This window comes from Doryrhamphus excisus, linkage group LG16, assembly GCF_037039965.1.
Source record: "Doryrhamphus excisus strain RoL-2023G ecotype Guam linkage group LG16, RoL_Dexc_Guam_v1.1, whole genome shotgun sequence".
Lineage (NCBI taxonomy): Eukaryota > Metazoa > Chordata > Actinopteri > Syngnathiformes > Syngnathidae > Doryrhamphus > Doryrhamphus excisus.
This window is the reverse complement of record NC_136372.1, coordinates 17,468,807-17,489,479: the sequence shown is the minus strand read 5'-3', so window position 1 is coordinate 17,489,479 and position 20,673 is coordinate 17,468,807. Positions and strand designations below refer to the sequence as shown.

General features: G+C 45.6%; 2 protein-coding genes across 5 annotated transcripts; both read left to right on the top strand.

Moving 5' to 3' along the window:
- The first annotated feature begins 344 nt into the window (after positions 1 to 344).
- tcf20 (transcription factor 20) lies at positions 345 to 13,541 on the top strand. 4 transcript variants are annotated; one of them, XM_058048221.2, is made up of 6 exons: positions 345 to 646; positions 2,848 to 10,658; positions 10,730 to 10,823; positions 10,894 to 10,943; positions 11,004 to 11,136; positions 12,154 to 13,541. In XM_058048221.2, the coding sequence occupies exons 2-5, from the start codon at positions 3,792 to 3,794 to the stop codon at positions 11,112 to 11,114; spliced, it is 7,122 nt and encodes a 2,373-aa protein (XP_057904204.2). In that variant the 5' UTR covers positions 345 to 646; positions 2,848 to 3,791; the 3' UTR covers positions 11,115 to 11,136; positions 12,154 to 13,541. The 4 variants fall into 4 exon arrangements, with proteins under 4 accessions (XP_057904204.2, XP_057904206.2, XP_057904205.2 ...); XM_058048223.2 differs by having other exon boundaries at positions 345 to 888; positions 11,047 to 11,136; XM_058048222.2 differs by having other exon boundaries at positions 345 to 888; positions 11,044 to 11,136.
- Positions 13,542 to 13,596: 55 nt separating this feature from the next.
- gsg1 (germ cell associated 1) lies at positions 13,597 to 20,339 on the top strand. The gene is made up of 7 exons (XM_078797040.1): positions 13,597 to 14,103; positions 15,142 to 15,211; positions 15,518 to 15,864; positions 17,882 to 17,929; positions 18,027 to 18,191; positions 18,269 to 18,380; positions 19,777 to 20,339. Exons 1-7 carry the CDS (start codon positions 14,034 to 14,036, stop codon positions 20,213 to 20,215), a joined length of 1,251 nt encoding a protein of 416 aa, XP_078653166.1. The 5' UTR covers positions 13,597 to 14,033; the 3' UTR covers positions 20,216 to 20,339.
- The last annotated feature ends 334 nt before the right edge of the window (positions 20,340 to 20,673 follow it).

Below are 20,673 nucleotides of genomic sequence, written 5' to 3'. Positions count from 1 at the left end.
AGCGGTCCGTTTCAGTGAAGACTGCAATGCAATTGGGGGCTGCAACGGATCATTAATAAAACACCAAAACATGAATAATTTGCTGATTTGGTCTGCAGGCTTGCATATTCCACTCAGCCTTGTCTGGTGCTGCTGTAGCATCAGGCTAATTCACTTTCACTTAGGAACAAAGGAAGCTTGGAAGGCTGATGAGCCTTCAGAGCTTAAAATGCATTTGGAAAATAAGCCTCGCCGTAGATTGTTGTTAATGGTTAAAAAAATGATGAAAATCATATCATAAAAGCGTCAGAGAGATGGAGAGATGGTGGAAAATGAGGGAGGGGGTGTAGGAATATATATATGTGTGTGTGTGTGTTTTGTGTGAAGAAAAAAATAGTAGTCTTGGAGGAAAAGGAGCATGTGATGAAGACATGGAAATGCATTCCAAGGACGGAAAGTGACGTTAGGGCGCTTGATGAGGCTTCTGTGGCGGCTATGTGTTTGATTTGAGTGGAAGATAGGTGCAATCACCTCAGCGGTGTGTGTGAAAGCGAGGCACCGAGAAGAGGGGGCGGGGGTGTGCGTGTATGTGTGTATGTGTGTGGACCTCACCGCTGACGGGACCCACAGTCACCCTGATTGTGAACCGCTCTCATCATTTTTGGAGGTGAGGACAAAAGGAAAAAAAAAAGAGGGGCGGAAATCGAAAGACAGGCCCCGGGATCCGACTGTCGTGACGGCACCCCCGGAATTCGCCGCCGATGGTCGGGGTTGCATGGACCCCGAAAGGGCGAGGGAAAAAGCGGCGTAGCGTTCGACTCTAGACTGGGGGGTTTTCCTACCACAACAGCGGGATTGTCAAAAGGAGCCTTTTACTCCAAGCGGGGCCTTGTATTGCTACGTTTTCAGGTATGTCTTAAGCTTAGCTAGCATCTCCCACAACGACGTTAGCTCTTGACAGTGATGCTAATTATGTCACATTAAGGCTCTTACTGGTTCTATACACACCAGTGGCTAACATATTTGCGAGGGGAAAAACATCTGCACTTAATCACCCAGTTTTTTTTTTTAACCCAAAAACAACCTTTATCCTTCCGTAGCTATGCTTGTGTTATGTGTACTGTACGAAATAACGTAAAACATCTTAACAAACCCAAAAACAGCTAACTTGCTTCGATGCTAACCGGACCTGGTAACGTAGCTAGCTTGACGAATTGCAGCGTGAGCTAATGCTAGCCTTCCAAAGCTAAAAGAGGGCAGCATTACTAAGCTAATTGTAATGCGTAAAGCCTGCTGTTGGCTAACGTTTCTGCTAACGTTAGGCTATAATAAAAAAAAGACGTGTCATTTTGGCGATAGAATTGCGTTTGCTCTTATTAATATGTTAATTGGCCGTCTTGCTGACAGACTGCACAGAGACAGTTGTGTATTAATGCTGCACTGTTGTATGTTGGTCATGCTCAGTGAGTTGCTGTGATTAATTAGTAATCACGCTGGTGGAGATCAATATAGAACCCTTCCAAGTGTACATATTTTTCCCTCCATTAGCCTCCACCGCAAAGACTCTAAAATAAATCTGCTTGATACATGTTTGTTTTTGTGCACCCCCTTTTATTCACCGGCTTGGACTGTGGTCACTAATGTATGCCGTTAAAGATGAGTGACACACAAATTACCCCAGTCACAATAACACTTTAATTATCACTTTGTGGAGAAGTTTGGAAAACACAATCACCTAAATGTGTTGCAGGGCAATTAAGCCTTCTTTAGGGTAAAAAGGAGACAATGCTAGCATGTGTCATACAGCAATTATGGGCTCTGACCCCATAAAAGAGGCGCACTCCTTCATAGTCAACCGTAATAATTAAAGTCAATTAAAAGATGTAAACAGACAGTAAAGTTAATGACACTTGGTGTCACTATAGTGAGTCTTTGTTTATGTTGGGGATAGCATCAACCAACATGTGTGACTTGGAGTTGACATGGTTATTAGTCAAGAGGGAGGGCTTAGGCATGGCCCGCCACAGACACATTTTGACCACCACTGATAGATCTGTTGCTACCTTTTAAACATATATATTTATTAGTTGTGTAGAGTATTATAATATAGTTTTTTTCAATTTGTTGTGTTATAAGGCACACACACACACACACACACATGCATGTATCGCTGCATGAAATGAAACCCAACACGGTAAGTGGTTCCTGCATGTCCTCTTCTTAATAAGGATTAAAAACATGAGATAATGTTGCATAATTGCATGGTCTTGCAGCATGGCCAGTTATGGAAATTAGACAATGACGTCCACCCCCCCTCCCCCGCCAGCTCCACCACTATAGATGGATTGCAGTCCTGTGGAAAAAACACTAGAATAAATATTTAATTCATTTAAATAATTCTAGAAGTACAAGTTTGTGTATATGCCAGCAGTTTATGTAAAGCTAGGTTAAAAACATTTAGTCAGTGGGACCTCACTAATAATCTTAATTAGACCCAAATAACAATTAATCCAATTACTTGATGGCTATCTTGGTATTCTGTTGATTTGTTTTTAAAATGTAAATATTTTCAGTTTTAGCCTCAAGTGTGATTTTTGTTTTTTAATTCATTTCCTTAGTCATCCATGAAAGCAGACCTATATTCTGTGTTTTAGGCAAAACATGATATTTACACACATCTGCTTTGACCTTGGTTCACATTGATTTGGTCTGTCTAGGGATTAACTTGATTAATCAACCAGGAAAATTGTGTTTAGTTGCAGCATTCATTTTTTTAAAAATTGTAATAGTTACCCAACTTTTGCATCATGTCTGGTAAATGTGATGACCTTTTACATGCTCACTATTTTTTATTTGTCTGTTTCTAAGGTTTCCGGCCAGCAACCGCTGAAAATCAAATGTATCTGCATGGAATTACTGAAGAAGAACAAAGACCTGGAGTTTGAATAGACTGAGCTTGAAGTGGAACACATGGATTTACCCTCCTTTTTGGCAAATAGCTGCCATGGAACTAGGAAGAATGAAATGATGGTTGACAGACAATAGCCCAGGTAAGATGGCGTTGATGCTGAAGTTACAGGAGAGCAGCAAGAGGAATCCATGCACAGAATCAAGGAACTAAGAGCTTTAAAAAAAAAAAAAAATCAACAGACTAATAAGAAATGCACTTCAGAGCCGATGAGAGTCGATGGCGTTTGGGGATGTGTTTTTAGACCTTTCGATTCAAGTCATCTCGCATAAGTGTGTGTTCGATCCTGGCGAGATTACACTTATTAACGGACACGAAAATTGCTGTGGCAGAATTCCGTCTCAATGGATTGTTCATTTTGTTGCATCGTTGTAATTGGATGATGCCGACATAATCGTTATCCTATAAAAAGGTATGCTTATGGGGGCTATCGTGCTACAACATTTACATGTCACACATTTGAAGTTGCCTTATATTGTGGCTTGTCCGTATTCTTCATGCCAAACCGCTTCAGCCGCAGAGGAATCACCACAAGTTTTGAACAAACTGTCAAGTGAACCTTTTTATTAAGCGGAAAGATCCATATGTCCTTGTCGCACTGAAGAAAGAACATTTTTACTTTTTTGATACAACCATCCGATGTTTGGTAATTATAGCATTTCAGAGATATATTCCCCTTCTTCGACGCCCTTGTGGATTTCATGAAGCATTTCCTTTTAAAAATGAATTTTTGCTCTCTTTTGCATCCATGGTGACTGCCATCAGCCGTTCATTTGTATATCAGCGCTGTCCCCCGTTATTGATAGTACTCACTGTTGTCTTTTTCTAAGTCAAAAAGAAAAACATGCAGAATTTTTCTAATAGCCCTGCCCCCCATTCTCTCCCCCCCGGCTTTAGCGGGAGGGGCGGAGGAGGACCTCCGTATTCGACTCAACCAGCAGAGCCCCAGGTCTCCCCAAGGATGACTGATGATTATGCAGGGATGCAACAGCAGAGCCTGCACAGAGGCCTTCCACACGCCAGTCAAGTCAGCCCCATGCTTGCTTACAATGCTCGAAACAGAGGGACTGTAGAGCCGCCGCCGCCGCCAACACAGGGTAACCTTCATAGTGGCAACAGCAACAACCTTTACAGGAAGGACACAATGGATTATTATTTTTCAATGGGTGGGAAGGACAGGAACCGAAGAGGAGGCCTGGTCTACGGGTCAGGATTCGGATATCCGAATATCGACGGACACGTGCCACCGCAGTACAGACATTCTGCTTCTGGATCTGTGTTGTCATCCGGAATCATGTCACAATATTCAGTAGACTACGGGCCCGGTACTGGTTCAGGTGGAGGATCAGGAGCATTCTCTCCTCGTCAGTACAGTATGAGTCAGAACCCTGCATTGCAGGCCATGACGGCTTCTCAGAGTCGCCAGCCCGGGCAGACTTTTTCTCCAGCCCACCACGGGCAGCAGCATAGGAGTTATCCAACCTCTGGGCACAGAATGACCCCGCAGTACCCGCAGTACTCTCCGCAGGCTGGAGCATCCACGGGGTCATCAGGAATGTACAGCCCCCCTCCACAGAGATATCTCGATGGGACCGCTAACGCCGGTTTTGATCCCAAAGTCAACAGTTCTCACGGTGTCAACTCAAGTGCAAACTCTGCCTCTGGTTCAGTTGCTGGTAACAATATGGGGCCAGTGGAGAATGTTCAACAGCGTTACCATGCCTCAAATTATGCTGGATATTCCCCACAGGCACATCCGCTTCACAAGCAAGGCGCTCTACAGCACCACAACTCGCAGCACAGTTTAGGCGTGGTTTATGACAACCCCCTTAAAATGCAGCACCAGGGCCCATCTCCAGGCTCTGTATACGGTAAACATCACCAAGCGTCCAACCCTAATATGCCCGTTGCAGCATCCGAAGAACTCGCCAAATCCCCCATGAATGCCAATTCCCAACAAAGCCTGATACACCAAAACCTCAGCCCGATATCCAACCCTTCCCCAGCTGCTTCTGCAGTACATTCCCCGAGTTGTAGCTCCACGCCATCCCCTTTGATGGGTGTCTCAGAGACATACGTGAACCCCTCTGGACCTTCCCATCCTCCCACATCTAATGTCCACAGCAGCCACGGTCATAGATTAATGCAGGTTGTCTCGCAGTTAAGTCCCACCCCCAACTCAAATAGTAGCATCAGTAGTTGTGGTAGCAGTGGCAGCCACAAAGGTCATAACCTCACCACTGTCGGACTAAACAGCATCCCGCCAACAAGCTGCAACAAAATAGGCGTAGGATCGGGACTCGGGAGCTCTCCGGGGGCGAAAATGCAAGATACGGGACTGAGTAGTCTCAATGCTTTGACCTCCCAAGTAGCCAATTTACCAAACACAGTTCAACACGTGACACTAACCGACAATAGGCTCTCACAGAAGAAGGGGAAAGATGGACAGATGCAACCAGCAACGCATGGCGTTCCGCCATTGCAACCGAGGAGTAGAAATGCGAGTGCGGCCTCAAGCACGGACACGGCTAGAGATGCCGTGGGAGTTGCTGACGGTGGAGGTTTAGACCCTGTTGCTGCTGAAGACTCTTCCTACATGTCAGTCGGGACCTCATCAGAGACCAAGACCGAGCAAGAGGATCATTTAATAGAGGTGGAACACACAAGACGGAGGCAAACGAGCGGTGCAAGCAGTGGATCCGAACCATATTTTTATCACACTCCGAGTCAAACCCAGGCACAGACATCGGTAAATGCAAAAACGTTCGCTTGCAAGTCACCACCGAAAGAAATAGTTTCAAAAGCAAATGAAGTTGTCGTTGCTTCCTCTTCGGAGTGTCAGTCAACAGACACTGACCCAAAATCGCATTCAAAACCGACAGTCTCCTCCAGGTCTTGCAGTATTCCTCCAGCCCAGCTAAACTGTGTTTCACACCCTAGTTTAGTAAATAATACCCCAAAAGTTGTCCATAAAAAGAGTACCGAAGTAACAAATGAACGCATTAAAACCGAACACGAAGATTGTGTTGAGAAGACGGAAAAGGGAACTAGCCAAATGTTATGCGGTGGGGAAATCAACACAAAATATGGCCAGGACAAAGAAAATCGGTTGCACAGCAAGAGTGAACAAAAACCAACATCTGAAGAACAGCAAAGCGTTGGAGTGATTGTTTCAGCACGTTCCGAGGGAAGTCATTTCGAAAAAAGCAAACAACCGCAAGATCTCTGTCTGAAAGAGAAACAGGCGCAGCCTTACTTAAAAGAGTCAACTAGTCATAACGGAGAGGAAGGCATTGATCTGAGTCGGTATTCATCTCGTTACCCAAAATCAAACATTGAACAGGCCCCAAATTTTGCCCACTTAGGATCACACAAGTATAGTTCTCCACAGTCAATGTATGCGTCTGATTTGTCTGTGATGAACAGGGGAAGGACGGCCCCACCGGGTGAATCGGGTTCCAGGGACTATCAGCAATCTCACACCGGCTATGGCCCTGAACATTCAAAAGACATGCGCTCTGGAACAGATGCGTTTGGGAAGAAAGGGCAAACTGCAGGAACTAAAGGTCAAGAGGACAATTCGCAAATGCAGCAGTTTCCTAGCCTTTTACAAGAGGTTCTTCAAGGTTATAATTTAGACAGACGTTACGGAAGGCCAGAGCAGCCGTTTCCTGCACATATCCAAGTCCAACAGCAATTTCAAACAAGATACCCGTACGGTCTGGTAGAAAATATGAGGATGGCGGATGGTGGAGCCAATGATACTTTGACCCAGATTGGAAAGCCGCAACATTCTAATCACAGACTGGAAAATAAACCCAGTTTTGCAATGCATCCTCAGTCCTCTATGAAGTCGGAGGCTGCCATCACTAAGATATTGCAAAACGCTGCAAAAAGTGAAGGGAGTTTCTCAGAAGATAATTTACCACCAGCTTCAGACACGCAGCCAATCCAACCAAAGCATATCAACTTGGCGGACTATTCTCTACCACAGAGAAAAATGGCTAATGCATCCACTATGTCATCTGCTGTCCAGGAGCTCCTTTTGCAAGACCCCGAGCCGCTAAAAGGATGTGCCGGTCAAACAGAATCCCAAAAATCAGGACGGCGCTCGGTCATCTGCGATGTGTCACCAAATCGACGTAGCACACCAGAAAGGGACCGGGAAAGTAACAGAGAGCGAGGCAAAGCGCAAAGCGCCGCGTCTGTGATTCAGCAGCCATTTTCTTCCACAGCATCGGTCAATGATCTGAATAAAAATGACACTTTGGAGAAAAAAGTGGTTAAAATTGAAACGCCATGCAAAGAAACTGGTCCAAATGCTGATTTTCACGGTGGAACTAATGAAACTGATGTGGACTATCCTTCAAAATCCATTGTGCCGAATTCTGACCCCTACAGACACATGCCCCATCCTCTGAGCGCCAATCCTTTATCGTCGCCATCGAGACGTCAGTCGTATCTTCAAGGCGTTGATTTAACAACGAGTGATGCCAACAGTTTTCCCGGTTATCGGTTTCCCGATACAAGAGAAAGCAATATCGTGCCACACGGCAACCCTCATTTTCCTCCCCATCATCCCTACCACAGTTTAGCACTCCAGACCCAAGCAAATAAGCTTCAAATTTATCCTCACCCTCGCGGGGCCCTTCAGCATTCGCATGAAATAAACGATTGGGTGAAAGCAATGAACAGGTCTGCGAAGGATGCGATGATGATGCCGATTTCTTCGCCGGGAAGACATAAAGTGGTTCACTCGGAGCACAGACAAAGGATAATCCCTCAAACGGACATGCACGGCGAACAACACGGAACCAAAACTTTGCTCCATCAGCAAAGCGGATACTATGACATGAAAATGTGGGAGTCGACACAGCCTGGGAGAGACGGTAGCAGAGCGATTGAGGGCGACTCCTGCTACAGGACGCAACCGCCACCTCCACCGTCACCTGTCCATGGAGGTTCCGAGGGCGTTTTTCCTTATCCAAAGGCGCATGGTCCAAATACAGCTGAGCACGAGGAAACCAAACGCCCTCCGTGCAACTCTACGAAACCTCCAACGGACTTAACCTCTGCTCGGCCACAGGTGCAGCGTCAAACAAAGTCTGGCGGACCCGGAGAGACAAATCCTCTTATATTGAGGCGGCGAGTTCGTTCTTTTATCTCCCCCATCCCTGCCAAACGGCTGCTCCAGGATGCGTCTCAGCAGAGGGCCGCCACAAATTCACATCACTCCCCCGGGGCACTCACCGACTCAAACCATCACAATGAAGACGAGTCATCCTGTTCCGATATGCCACGGCTCTCTTCCCCTTTGCTTGGTGATAATACCTTTCCGAAATCTCTAGACCCATCCAGTTGTAATGCTAAGTCCTTTCCTCCAAAGAAAGCACGTGGTTTGAAACTAGAGGCTATAGTTCAGAAAATATCACCGAGTGTTACAAAGCCTGCAAGCAACGCTGAGGATGGAAGCAATCATTACCCGGGCTTTACTCCCACACCTATCCCAACGTTTAGTGATCCACAGGACCATGACGTAACCCATTATCCTAGGGTTTCAGGAGGGGATGATACTTTCATTGAAGACAGTCGCTCAATAAACGATATGATGCCCTTCAGAGGAGTTGATGAGACCGCCTACCCATGTGAACCTCACCAGACAACCCAAGCTCTCAAACAAAAAGACTTTGACTTTGGATTAGGAGCTTCCGTGATGTCAGCGTCTGGTGAGAAGGAGGACTTTGCTTTGCTGGGTCCTTTACCACCTCCACCGCCACTTCCTCGTCCGGTCCAGGGTTCCCCGCCCCCGTCTTCATCTGCCCTGTCAGACATTCAACATTTCACCAACACTTACCAGCAGCTTGAGACGAGAAGAGGAGAACAGTCCGCTGCGAACCTTCTTCGACAGAAACTTCAAGAATCAGGAATGGGATTTGACGATTATACTGGCAGCGACTATTACAGAACTACCTCACCCCACCACGGCCAATCTCAAGGACACGCTTTGAGCAGACATCAAATGTCCTCCGCTCGGTCCGGTTTGTCTGCACAAGATCCTAAGTCGCTGGACAGTGCTGTGCCTAAAGGCTATTTCCCATCTGGCAAGAAGAAGGGCAGGCCAGTCGGGAGCGTGAATAAACAAAAGCGTGCTCAGAACCAAGGCCAAGCACCGGGTCTGATCCAGTCACAAGCCCAAGCCCAGAACACACATCTGAATTCTTCTCAACCTCCACTAACTCCCATTACAGCTGCCCCCGTAATCTCAGAGGCGGTGCCAACTCCAAGCAGCACAGCCGCCACTGCAACACCTTCTGTCCCCGAAAGCAAAAGCACCCCCCCTCTGACTCCACCCATTTTAACCCCCGTCGAAAAAGTGGATGTTGAGAGTGAAGCGGTTCAGCCAGAGATCGAAGTCAAACCTGTGAGACGGCGGCGCAGGGGTTTGAAAGATGAAGATGGTTCACCAGAAAGGAGAGGGCGTCAAAGGGTAAGAAGAGGAGGACCCGCAGCCGCAAGAGATGAGACGGACGCACATTTAGGGGCAAAAGGGGGTAACGCCGCAAATAAAGCATTCCTAGATCCGAATCTGAAAGGCCTCTTTATTCCACACATACACGTGGAGAACAAAATCCCAGAGATCGGAGCAGTGTGCACTATTGTAAACGCCGAGGATGATAAGCTGAAAGGAGAGCGGAGTGCAGTCGGAGGGAAAACCAACGCCAGTGGAATCGATTCTCTCCCCGTCACAACTCTTTCCTCCATTTTATCCAAGAGAGAATCGGAGAGGAGGGAGATGGATGAAGTAGAAACGACACTTCAGTCAGGAAAAGCGCTCCCTTCATCCGGCTATGTCGTTTCCGGACCCGCTCTTACAGAAACCAAACACTCTGGCCGCCAGCTTTGCTGTCTCTGTCAAAAATGGGCCAATTATAAACACCTCGGAGACCTTTATGGGCCTTACTATCCTGCCGAGTATGCCGCAAAGCTCCCCAAGAACCAGCCGCAGGTTCGACAATGTCAAACGACCACAGGCACAATCAAAACCGGACCAAACACCGACATTGGCTCAAATATTTTGAGTACTTTCCAGCACCCGCAAACACAACAAGCTCAGATGACCAGACCCACGGTGATGAGTAACTGCACCGTTAGCTTAGATTCAAACCTTAAATCGCTCTCCGCTGCGGTAAGAGCTGCTAGCTCCTTAGCTAACAACGAGGATACGACCGGTCAACCCGGTAGCACTGCTTTCTCTTACACCTCCAGCTACAGTAAAAACACATCTCTAACCTGGGACATGAACCTTGACGTCAGACCCATCCCAATGCTAAAGATAGAGCCAGACTTCGAGACGGAGCAGCAACAGTTTCCAACGCAGCAGCAACAGCATCCAGCGGATGAACCCCAACAACAACGGCCGCAACACCGGAAGCTCACCTCACATCCTCGCTTTAAACGGAGGCACAAATCCAGCGAGGACTCTCCTAGAATGGTACCTTCCAACAGTAAGGCTTCGTTGCCCTTCCAGCCGCCGCCGCCAGCTTTGGACTCGCTGGGACCGTTGGCACAACTCGCCCAGTTGCCTCAGATGCCCATGGACCCAGAGGAGCTGTGGGTTCATGAAGGATGCATCGTGTGGACCAGCGGAGTCTACCTTGTCAACGGGAGATTGTACGGTCTGCAGGAGGCTCTAGATGGTGCCAGAGAAACGGTAAGAGTTGTCAATCTCTAAAATTTTAATTTGAGGCCATGTTATGATGATAAAGTGCCTTTATTTCTCAGAGCTGCTCATACTGTGAGATGGTCGGCTCTACGCTTGGCTGCTACAGTAAAGGCTGTACACTCCGATACCACTATCTGTGTGCCATTGAATCAGGTAAGCCAATGTTCATTGCAAAGTTCTTCATGGTCTGAACATCCACTGATATTTTCTCTTTCCTTTCCAGATTGTTCTCTTAATGAAGATAACTTCTCACTCCGATGTCCGAAGCACAAGGTAAAAAGGAGAGGCCGCAAACCTGGAGAGGAAATGTAACGCTTTTGTTCCGTGTTCCAGGTTATTACTGATCAACTTGTTTGGTCAACTCTACCTCAAGCAGGTTACCCAGGGCGTCCGGCCGGCCAAATCGCTCTACTTGGAGCAGTCGGAGAGGGGGTGAGACAATAATAACCGGAGTCTGGTGGAAGCGGTAAGTTTTAGATTTTTCCACTCCAGATTGTCAGGCGGCTTTGGCTTCTGTGTTGAAATAGCCTTTTTGTATTCCAAACGTTTTCCTTCGCAGGAAAACATTTTCTTTTCAGCTGTGACCTCTTCGGATGTTGCAAGGTTGTTTATTTACTTTGCTATGCCGTTCGCTTCAAAAGCGATTGTGCCGTGCTTGGAAAAGGCTTAAATATTGCACCAAACCAAACAATCATTGCAATGCTTGTTGCAGCCGGTACCAGTTTTTGTATCCATCTCATTCCTGCCCACATATAATAGCCGTAGTACTGCGACTGTTTTTATATGATCAAAATGGTACAGAACAGTATTTTCAGCATCGATCTGCAGGGGGTTGGAGTGTGTCCATCTACATTTACTTTGTGTGTTGTCATTTAGGAAACATGTTTTCATTTTTTAGTTGACCATATTCATTTTTTTGTCCCTCCATGCTGCTAATACATTTTCCATTGATGCTTTTGATTTGATTTGATGAATACGACAATACAAGCATTCTGTTCCTCATCTTGCATTTTTGGGGGATTGCTCACAAATGTCATTGTTGTGCTCTGTAGATTTTATTGTTTTTTTTTAACTTATATATTTTTTAAACATTAATATTTTATCTTGGTGTGAGTTACAGACGCAACAGTAGTAGTAGTTGGGGATTATTGTGCCTGTTGTGAGATAGTTCAAACCTGCCAACATGCCCGGTGCTTTATACTGACACCTAGTGACCAGTGTGGAACACTACATATAACGTTTTTGAATGCGTCTTCTGAATGTCTTATATTAGTATTTTGGCCAATTTCATGCTTAAACTGATTGGCTGGCGACCAGTCCAGGGTGACTGGAAAGACAGCTGGGATAGGCTCCAGCACCCCCCGCGACAAAAATGAATGAATGAATGAATGAATGAATCATGCTTAAACGCTCACCTCACGCCCCACTATTGGAGAACCACTGCAATAGACAATGTAATATTTGTATGTATGTTTGCGGGTAGGTTTGGACAAGGGCCGGCCTACGAGACGACACTTGAAGAACATGAAGAAGAGTCGCACAGGACCAAGAGAGAAAGAGAGAGAGAGAGCAACAAAAGGGAATGTAAAATTTCAACAGGAATCAACATCATTTACATTCAAGACATTACTGCTTTTCTTGGAGAACTATTATTGCTCTTTACTTCAAAGCGGAAAAAGACAAAAAAACATGCAGCATAAAGGAACAAAGCTGAAGGAAAAAAAGACTTTTCAGAAGAAAACACTAACTGAGATGGAAGCGGAATGAAAAGAGATGCCAAACCAGATGGAGGAACAAAGGAACTTGTCCGTTAAGACCAAAAGGAGCCATTTTCCTCTCTGGGCTTACTTTGATTTCCTTGAAAAGTGTTAAACTTTTGTTTATCACCTATTTTGTCATTTATCTTGTTTTTTTTTTTTTTTAAAGGAGACCTGTTGGGAGCAACCAGGGTGTCAAAGTGAGAAAAGTAGTATTTTTAACTCATGATATCAGATTCATATTTTAGCCCTTATTATTTTTGTATCCTCATCAGTATTTATCTGAAATGATGAAACGGACGTATCTCACTTTATATTCAGTCCGAACGTTAATTGGCTGCTTTTTCTTTCCTTTTTATTTCATTCCCGGAGAGGAGGGAGCCAGATTGATGTCTGGATTGTCAGGGTTGAGTTTGCCACAAAGACATTTATTGCCTTGGAGAATGGACATCTGTTGCCTTTCAATAGTGTGTGTGTGTGTGTGTGTGTGTGTGTGTGTGCGTTTGAACGAGAGGAAGTGCTATACCATTCTGGTCCTTTTTGAAAAGTGTTCTTATTTTTCATCAGTGAGCTTTTTACGGTACAGCAAGTATCCCCGAAAAATCAGACGGGCACAGTCTTATTTTTCAAGTAGAAATGTTCCCAATGTGCACAGAGAAAGGGACCGTGACGTTACGAGGAGATAAAACCACGGACTAAAAAAAAGTGTCTGCCCGCCTTTCACCCCACAAACACGACACTGACAACTGTGTTGAAGCGCTTGTGTTCTTACATAGGAAACGTTACTGGTCACCTGGCATCACGAGGAAGGAGGAATGTGATTGACAGGTGCGACGGGCCGATCGGGACCAAGCTTTCACCGCGTACGTTGTCATCAGTAGCACAGCAGCAGTTGGATCGGGAGGAATTCCGTTCAAAAAGAGGCATTGCCATCTAATTTTATTGTGAGTCGTACATGGTGTTGTCTTGACCATTTTTTATCGTTATTCTTGTAAAAAAAACAACAAAAAAAACAAGCTAATAGACGGCAGTTACGCTATCCGAACCATGCTGTATCACAAAACCTGTCAATATGTATATGAATTATGAATACACTTAAAAGGCTTCAACTATGCTCCTCCTTTTCTTCTTCATTTTTTTAATTTCTGGAACTATTGGCAAATTGTGTTTTGTTTTTTTAAGTATCACTTGTAATGGAATGAGTGTTTCTTGCTATTCTATGATTTTCACAACGTTTCACAACTGCGAAATGAGTCAAGGAGTCTCAAGGACAGTTTACAATTTCATTCAAACAGAGTAGATACAAGCAATTCCAATGCCAGCTCTGGAGAGAGCGATGAGCGATTCCAACAAGCAAGATAATACTGGTAAGCAAGTTCACCAAGCTCCCGATCTCACTTCAGCCCTCTTGTGGCTGTTGACTGTAATGTTCAGTCTTTGGTTTATGTCAGTATGTTAACATTTAAAAACATGTTCAAAACTTTTTAATATCTGAAATGAGTATGCCGCCTTCTGTGATTCACCTCAATTATTTATTAATTTGATAAATGTACAGCATTGGTGAAACGCTCACAATTTTTATGTTCATCTATATGCTTTACTACTAATGATTTTATTTTCAAGTTTTAGGTTTTGCACTTTTGTGGTCCTTCGATCATCATCATCATTCCTTAGTGGTGAGTACCTCTACATTTTATACTTTATTGTAAATGTTGGTGAAAATAATTTTAAATTAAATTTTAAATTTTCACAAATTTACTGTATTTCTAATAGTATTAGGAATCTATCAATATTTTTTATTATAAGATAATCTTTCATGCACCAAAAATTATTGAAAATTTGTACCACAACTGTGCTGGAAATGTATTAATAATTATAATAATACATTTTGGCATTGACTCCAGACGTAGAGCAGATGGAAGGTTGTCGGTCCAATCCCCGCTCCCTCCAAGACACCCCCCCCCCACCTTGCCGGTGCTGCCCACACTAGTGTCTGAATGCCCAATTGGCATCCATGTTTCCATCAGGCTACAGCTGTGTCCACAGGTGTAGTTTACCACTGCCACTGTATGACTGAGGAGTCATTGAATAACGACTTGGCTATAAAAGTCCAATCCATTATTATTTAATGATTGTAGCAATGATTCACTGGCTGACATTGCCAAGCTAACCCCAGACTACATCAGTGGACTAGACACCATTAGATGGTTTCTGATGTGCACGCTCAAAGCGTTATTTCTTTTTTTTTTTTAGATGAAAAAAAATCAACTATGTGGACAGAATGTAAGCTTTCACCCTTGAAAAGATTGTAAAAAATAATAAAGTTCCCACTGATGAGGAACAGAATATGATTTTTGCTGTAAAAACAAACTTTGGAGCACAGCGGTTTAAAGAAGTTGTCCTTGGAGTTCTCTGTCGGTGTGTCAGCACCTCTCAGACCGGAGCGTTGATGGGAGTGGCAATCGGCGAATGTTCTCGTAATGTTGACCACATATTCATCACGTCAAGGTCATGTTGACGTTCAGATGAAAAGAGGATGTGGGGACGGCGGGCGGGGGGTTAGCAGGCCGACATGTTGATGAGATGAATGGAATCGCTGGGAATGAGTTGCCAAAATGAAAACAGATGGAACAGAGTTGTCTGTTGTGGATTAATATGGATTAAAGAAGTGTGTGTGTGACTTCCTCTGCTGTGTTCCTCATTATGTGATGAAGAGGAGAAAGGAGAGCAGACCTGTAGTGCGGCAGGAAGGACAAAGTTAGACGGAAAGGCGGCTGCAAGGAGGTGAGAATTCTTCTTTTCTTCATCCTCATCCAGTAATTGCCATCGGATAATTGAAACCTTTTGGAGACAAGATGCCACTTTTCCTCTACTTTGCGTCTACTTAACCCCTAATTACTTGTTTTTCTGTCACGCTTTTCATTAGCGGTGCACCTTCTCCTTCAGAAAACCTCATTAATCATCTGAAGTAAACCGGCAAAGAAGCTCGGACGCTGGTTATGTTTTTAACGACGTGGTGGAATTGACGTCCGAAATGATCGTACTTGCTGTTAAAAATCAACCTTCATCTATGCCGTTTGTCCTCATTAGGGTCACGGATGAACCGGAAGCTATCCCAGCTTCTTCCCCCACCCGGAAAATGATGGCGTTCCTCCGACAAATCCGTTCCCCTCCGCTCTCCTTCATCCAGACCGTCGTGTCCCTCTGCCTGGCTGCCATGGCGCTCGCGTCCTCCCACTGGTGCGTGGGCAAACAGAAGGTCCCCAAGCCACTGTGTTCGCCCACTAAGCACAGCAAATGCATCCCGGTTCCCGGCGTGTCCAATTCGTCCAGCATCCAGTTCTCCTGGGAGACGGGAGACGACCGCTTCGTTTTCCCGGCCTTTCACACGGGCCTCTTTGTCACCTGCGAGGAGAACATCTACACGGACACATGGGGTGAGAGAACACAATATTAGGCACATGATGTGTAAATTGTGTACCTAATAAACTGTCCGGTCAGTAGAGGTCAAAGTTTCTCAGAGGACATCCATAAATGAGATATCCTTGGACTTAAAGGGAGAGGCCGTATTAATACAGAAAGCTGTTACCGTCGTAATTGTGGGATTTGAGAGGCTGGTCGTCGGTGTTAATGTGTTGTCTAGCGGCGCGTTATTCCCAAGGTGAGACGAGGATGCGCACAAACAGGAAGTGAAATCAACAAATTAGGTCACAGAGGCAGTGGAAATCCAAGGTGATAATATGAACTGAGGCTCCAGTCTGTGTGCGCTGGAATTTGTGTGGGTCAGTGTGTGTGTGTGTGTGTGTGTGTGTGTGTGTGTGTGTGTGTCTGCTCAGCCCTAAGGGGATTAACTTAAGTGTGTGTTCCGCTTGCGGAGATTTAGCCTTCAGCAGTATGGCTCAATCAGGGAACAGGAGTCCTGAGAGCAAAAGGTCAATACGATTCCCAAACAGCGGCCGGGTTTTCACAACTGATTTTGGATGACGAGTCCACCAAGTGGTCAAAGTCTGTGAATCAATGTACCCTGGTAATATTAATTAATTAATTAATTAATTCATATTAATTAATTCAGGAGTCCTGAGGGCAAAAGGTCAATAGGATTCCCAAACAGCGGCCGGGTTTTCACAACTGATTTTGGATGACGAGTCCAAGTGGTCAAAGTCTGTGAATCAATGTACCCTGGTGATATTAATTAATTAATTCATTCATATGAATTAATTCAGGAGTCCTGAGGGCAAAAGGTCAATAGGATTCCCAAACAGCGGCCAGGTTTTCACAACTGATTTTGGATGACGAGTCCACCAAGTGGTCAAAGTCTATGAATCGATGATCTGGTGATCTTGGATCCCTGGTCCTCCAACTTGACGGTGAAACGTATTCATTCAGAAGAGCATAAAAATATCTTGAAGGCATTTGATTTTGACTGTCAAAAAATGTCTTTTCCTCTCTATGGAAGGACTGCAGTCCTTCGAGACGATGATGAGTCCACCAAGTGGTCAAAGTCTATGAATCAATGTACCCTGGTAATATTAATTAATTAATTCAGGAGTCCTGAGGGCAAAAGGTCAATACGATTCCCAAACAGCGGCCGGGTTTTCACAACTGATTTTGGATGACGAGTCCACCAAGTGGTCAAAGTCTATGAATCGATGATCTGGTGATCTTGGATCCCTGGTCCTCCATCTTGACGGTGAAACGTATTCATTCAGAAGAGCATAAAAATATAGTATCTAAGGTATTTGACTTTGACTTTGTCAAAAAATGCTGTCTTTTCCTCTCTATGGAAGGACTGCAGTTTTCAATTTTTTGACAAGTCTGCCAAGTGGTCAAAGTCTATGAATCAATGTACCCTGGTAATATTAATTAATTAATATGAATTAATTCAGGAGTCCTGAGAGCAAAAGGTCAATAGGATTCCCAAACAGCGGCCGGGTTTTCACAACTGATTTTGGATGACGAGTCCACCAAGTGGTCAAAGTCTATGAATCGATGATATGGTGATCTTGGATCCCTAGTCCTCCATCTTGACGGTGAAACGTATTTATTCAGAAGAGCATAAAAATATAGTATCTAAGGTATTTGACTTTGACATTGTCAAAAAATGCTGTCTTTTCCTCTCTATGGAAGGACTGCAGTGACAAGTACCCTGGTAATATTCTTCTGTTCAAGGTCTATCCTGTTTGTGTGTTTGATTGGCTTTACATCGAGATCTTTTAGTCTGATCACACTATTGTGTTGAAATGCCCGCTTGAGTTTGCGCTGTTTGATCCAACTCTACCTTCTCTGAGTTTAAGTAAGTTGGGTTGAGGTCATCGGACCCTCCCATCGAGGGGGGCCGTACTTCCAGACCAGAGTCGGCTTTAGATGCTCAGCGAGCCTTAGATTTAGCAAAAGAGTTTGATGCCACTTTAGAATATTGGTGTTCTTATAGAAGGTCCTTTGTTTCTTTTCCAGAGGAGAAGTGTCGAGGGTTCTACACGTTGACTCCAGGATCTGAAAAAGGTGAATGGCATCGCTTTCTTCAAACCGCTGATCAAATTCTTCATATTGTTTTGTCGTTCCGTCTCTGCCCCCCCCCCCCCCCCCCCCCCCCCCCCAGCAATGATGTGGTTGTCGCTGTCCTTGGAGCTCATGTACGTGGCTCTGCTGTTCATCAGCTGCACCCTGCTCTCCGTGCAGTTGTGCATCAGGGCCTGGTTCCCGTCCACGCGGCGCTGGGGTCAGCTGCTCAACGCTTTCGCCGCCGTTTTCACAGTCCTGGGAGGTGCAGTGTGTTTTGTTTTTATTATTGGATTTTTGGTTTTTATTCGATTGGGTTGGTCTCTACTTGGATCTCACCAGGTCTGCTCGGGATGGTGGGTCACATGATGTTCATGCAAGTGTTCCAGACTACAGTGTCCATGGGCCCGGAGGACTTCAAGCCTCACAGTTATGGCTACTCCTGGGCGTTCTAGTGAGTTCATCACACACACACACGCGTCTTCCTTCCAGGCTTTTGGACTGCGGTTGTCCAGGTACAATACGGTACTTCTGTTGGGAAGACATTATTCTCTCCATAAACGGACTCCAAAAACCATCATTCTCCAGCGTCTAAACAGCGGCACTGGGCAGTTTTTGGCTCACTGGCTAGCTCTGCTCCATCTAACTCTAAATCGGTGGGGGTGTGGAGGCGGGATCGAGCCCGGGCAGATCGCAGTCGTTAGAATATTATCTAAGGTTGGCTCCTGGGGGCAACAGATTAATACGAGAATCCCAGACTTCCCAGCTACTTTTCCCAGCTCCTCTTAGCAGATGCTAATGGGTTCCCAGATCACTTGAGGGACATGGTGTCTCCAACGTGTCCTGGGTCTCCGACGAGCCGGGCGTGCCCTGAACACCTCCCCAAGGGGGAGTTGCCAGGGAGGCATCCTAACCAGATGCACCTCATCTGGCTTCCCAATACGGAGAAGCAGCGGCTCTACTCCAAGTTTCTCCGGGATGACTGTGATGATCTCGGACCTTTCCCCGATTATTATTATTATTATTATTATTCCCCGATGCCATCCTGCTTCCATATTCCGAGAGATTATCTTAGTTCACTATTCCAAATGTTATTCCCACGCAGAACCGTGAGAGCGGGAAATGCGACTTCTGATGAACCACGAATGCCCTAAAATGTACTTTCAGATGAAGTGAATTGTTCCATAATACTTTGTTTGTCTTGGGCGGTGGCCGAGTGGTTCGCTCGTTTGCCTCACAGTCAGGAGATCGAGGGTTTGAGTATCCGAGCAGCTCCGTGTGGAGTTTGAATGTATTTTTTGGGGGGGTTTCCAGGTACTTCCGTCGACGTTCCAAAAACTGCAAGCTGGCATAGACTCTGTAGTACACTTTAACAGAAGATGTTTACTATGGAAATGTAGTATACTTTGTTTGCTCCATCAGTGTTTGTTTAAGCTAAGCTATTTTTATGACACCCAAAGATAGCCTAAAGCACTCTTATTTTGAAGGGCAGAGGTGTGTTGTGTGACTGTTGCAAACGAATAAACCTTCCACATCCTTCCACTTCCACATCAGCTAGCTTCCTGAAACCTTGGCTTACGTTAGCATGAGACGGATAGCATTGATTGGCGGACGTCTCTGGTCGCTAAGAGGAAGTCCAACTTAGTGTCATTTCCATACCATGAGAACTCATGGTCTTCTCCGCTGATGCTCACCAGCTTCTTCTTCCTTGGTGCTAGCGGCTATTTCTTCCGGTCAGCATCAAAACTAGGAATCATTTGAGGGATCCCGGAGAAGAATCGGAATGTCGGTCCCACGTGAGACTCGACGGCCAAGCCTGTTCCTCTCTATCTCTTGTGTGTCTCCATCAGTGTGGCCTGGTTTGCCTTCACTGTCTGCATGTCGGCCGGCGTCTCCACCCTGAACAACTACACCAAGAAGGTCCTGATGGTGGGACCCAGACTGAACTCCAGCCTCAACCCCTTCAACTTCAACTTCATGGGTTTACTTCCGCCAGCTCCTTACTACGCCGCTCCGTACTCCGGCATCAGCCGCACTCATCCCCGGTCTCGCTACCAGATCTCCCACTTGTCCCCCTATTACGCGCCCCCGTCGACTAAGGTACCATCGCCCGCTAAGACCCCGCGCTCCATCCCCGTACCCCACTCGGTCTCCTTCCCTGCGTCCGCTTCCTCTTTACATCCTTCGTCCTTCCGAGCGCCGTCTCACTCAAATAGCTCGCCTTTTGTCGTCCACGGACCCCGAACGGCCCCCGGTTACGCACCAGAGCAGGACTGCAGCCCTCTTTAACCTTTTTGGGGTGCTTTTTACATGAGCCCCCTTCGGGCCACTCTGACTTGAAGTCCAACTCTTCTTCTTGGCTATTTTTCTGCTATTCCGTACAATTGTCCAGATGATTATTAAAAATGTGTTTAAAAAAACGGGACATTTTGATTTATTTTCTTTGTACTAGCGCTAGCTCGTATACATTTTAGATCTTCGTTGTGGGGGGGGTGGTGGTGTTTTTCTACGAATATGCGGTCACGTTGTACAACTTCATTGTTTTTACTGGCCAATGAAAGTCGGACCCTGGAGGTCAGGTTAGGGCTGTCCTATCTAGTATTCAAACGTGAACTGATGATACCTTCTTGGATGAGAGATGACGAAGGGGGGGGGGCGTTTCCCAGTGCTTATTTGTACCGTCTGGTTAGGATGGCCAATGCCAGACGATGAGTCCACATCTCTGTAAACAATGTAAACAAGGAAGT

What these genes read in the sequence shown, in the direction of transcription:
- tcf20 (XM_058048221.2), top strand. Translation starts at nt 3,792, where the DNA reads ATGCAGAATTTTTCTAATAGCCCTGCCCCCCATTCTCTCCCCCCCGGC. An exon ending in TCTGTGTGCCATTGAATCAG is followed by an intron (nt 10,824 to 10,893) that starts GTAAGCCAATGT and finishes TTTCCTTTCCAG; the next exon opens with ATTGTTCTCTTAATGAAGAT. An exon ending in TCCGATGTCCGAAGCACAAG is followed by an intron (nt 10,944 to 11,003) that starts GTAAAAAGGAGA and finishes TCCGTGTTCCAG; the next exon opens with GTTATTACTGATCAACTTGT.
- gsg1 (XM_078797040.1), top strand. Translation starts at nt 14,034, where the DNA reads ATGATTTTATTTTCAAGTTTTAGGTTTTGCACTTTTGTGGTCCTTCGA. An exon ending in ATCATCATCATTCCTTAGTG is followed by an intron (nt 14,104 to 15,141) that starts GTGAGTACCTCT and finishes TATGTGATGAAG; the next exon opens with AGGAGAAAGGAGAGCAGACC. An exon ending in GGAAAGGCGGCTGCAAGGAG is followed by an intron (nt 15,212 to 15,517) that starts GTGAGAATTCTT and finishes TGTCCTCATTAG; the next exon opens with GGTCACGGATGAACCGGAAG.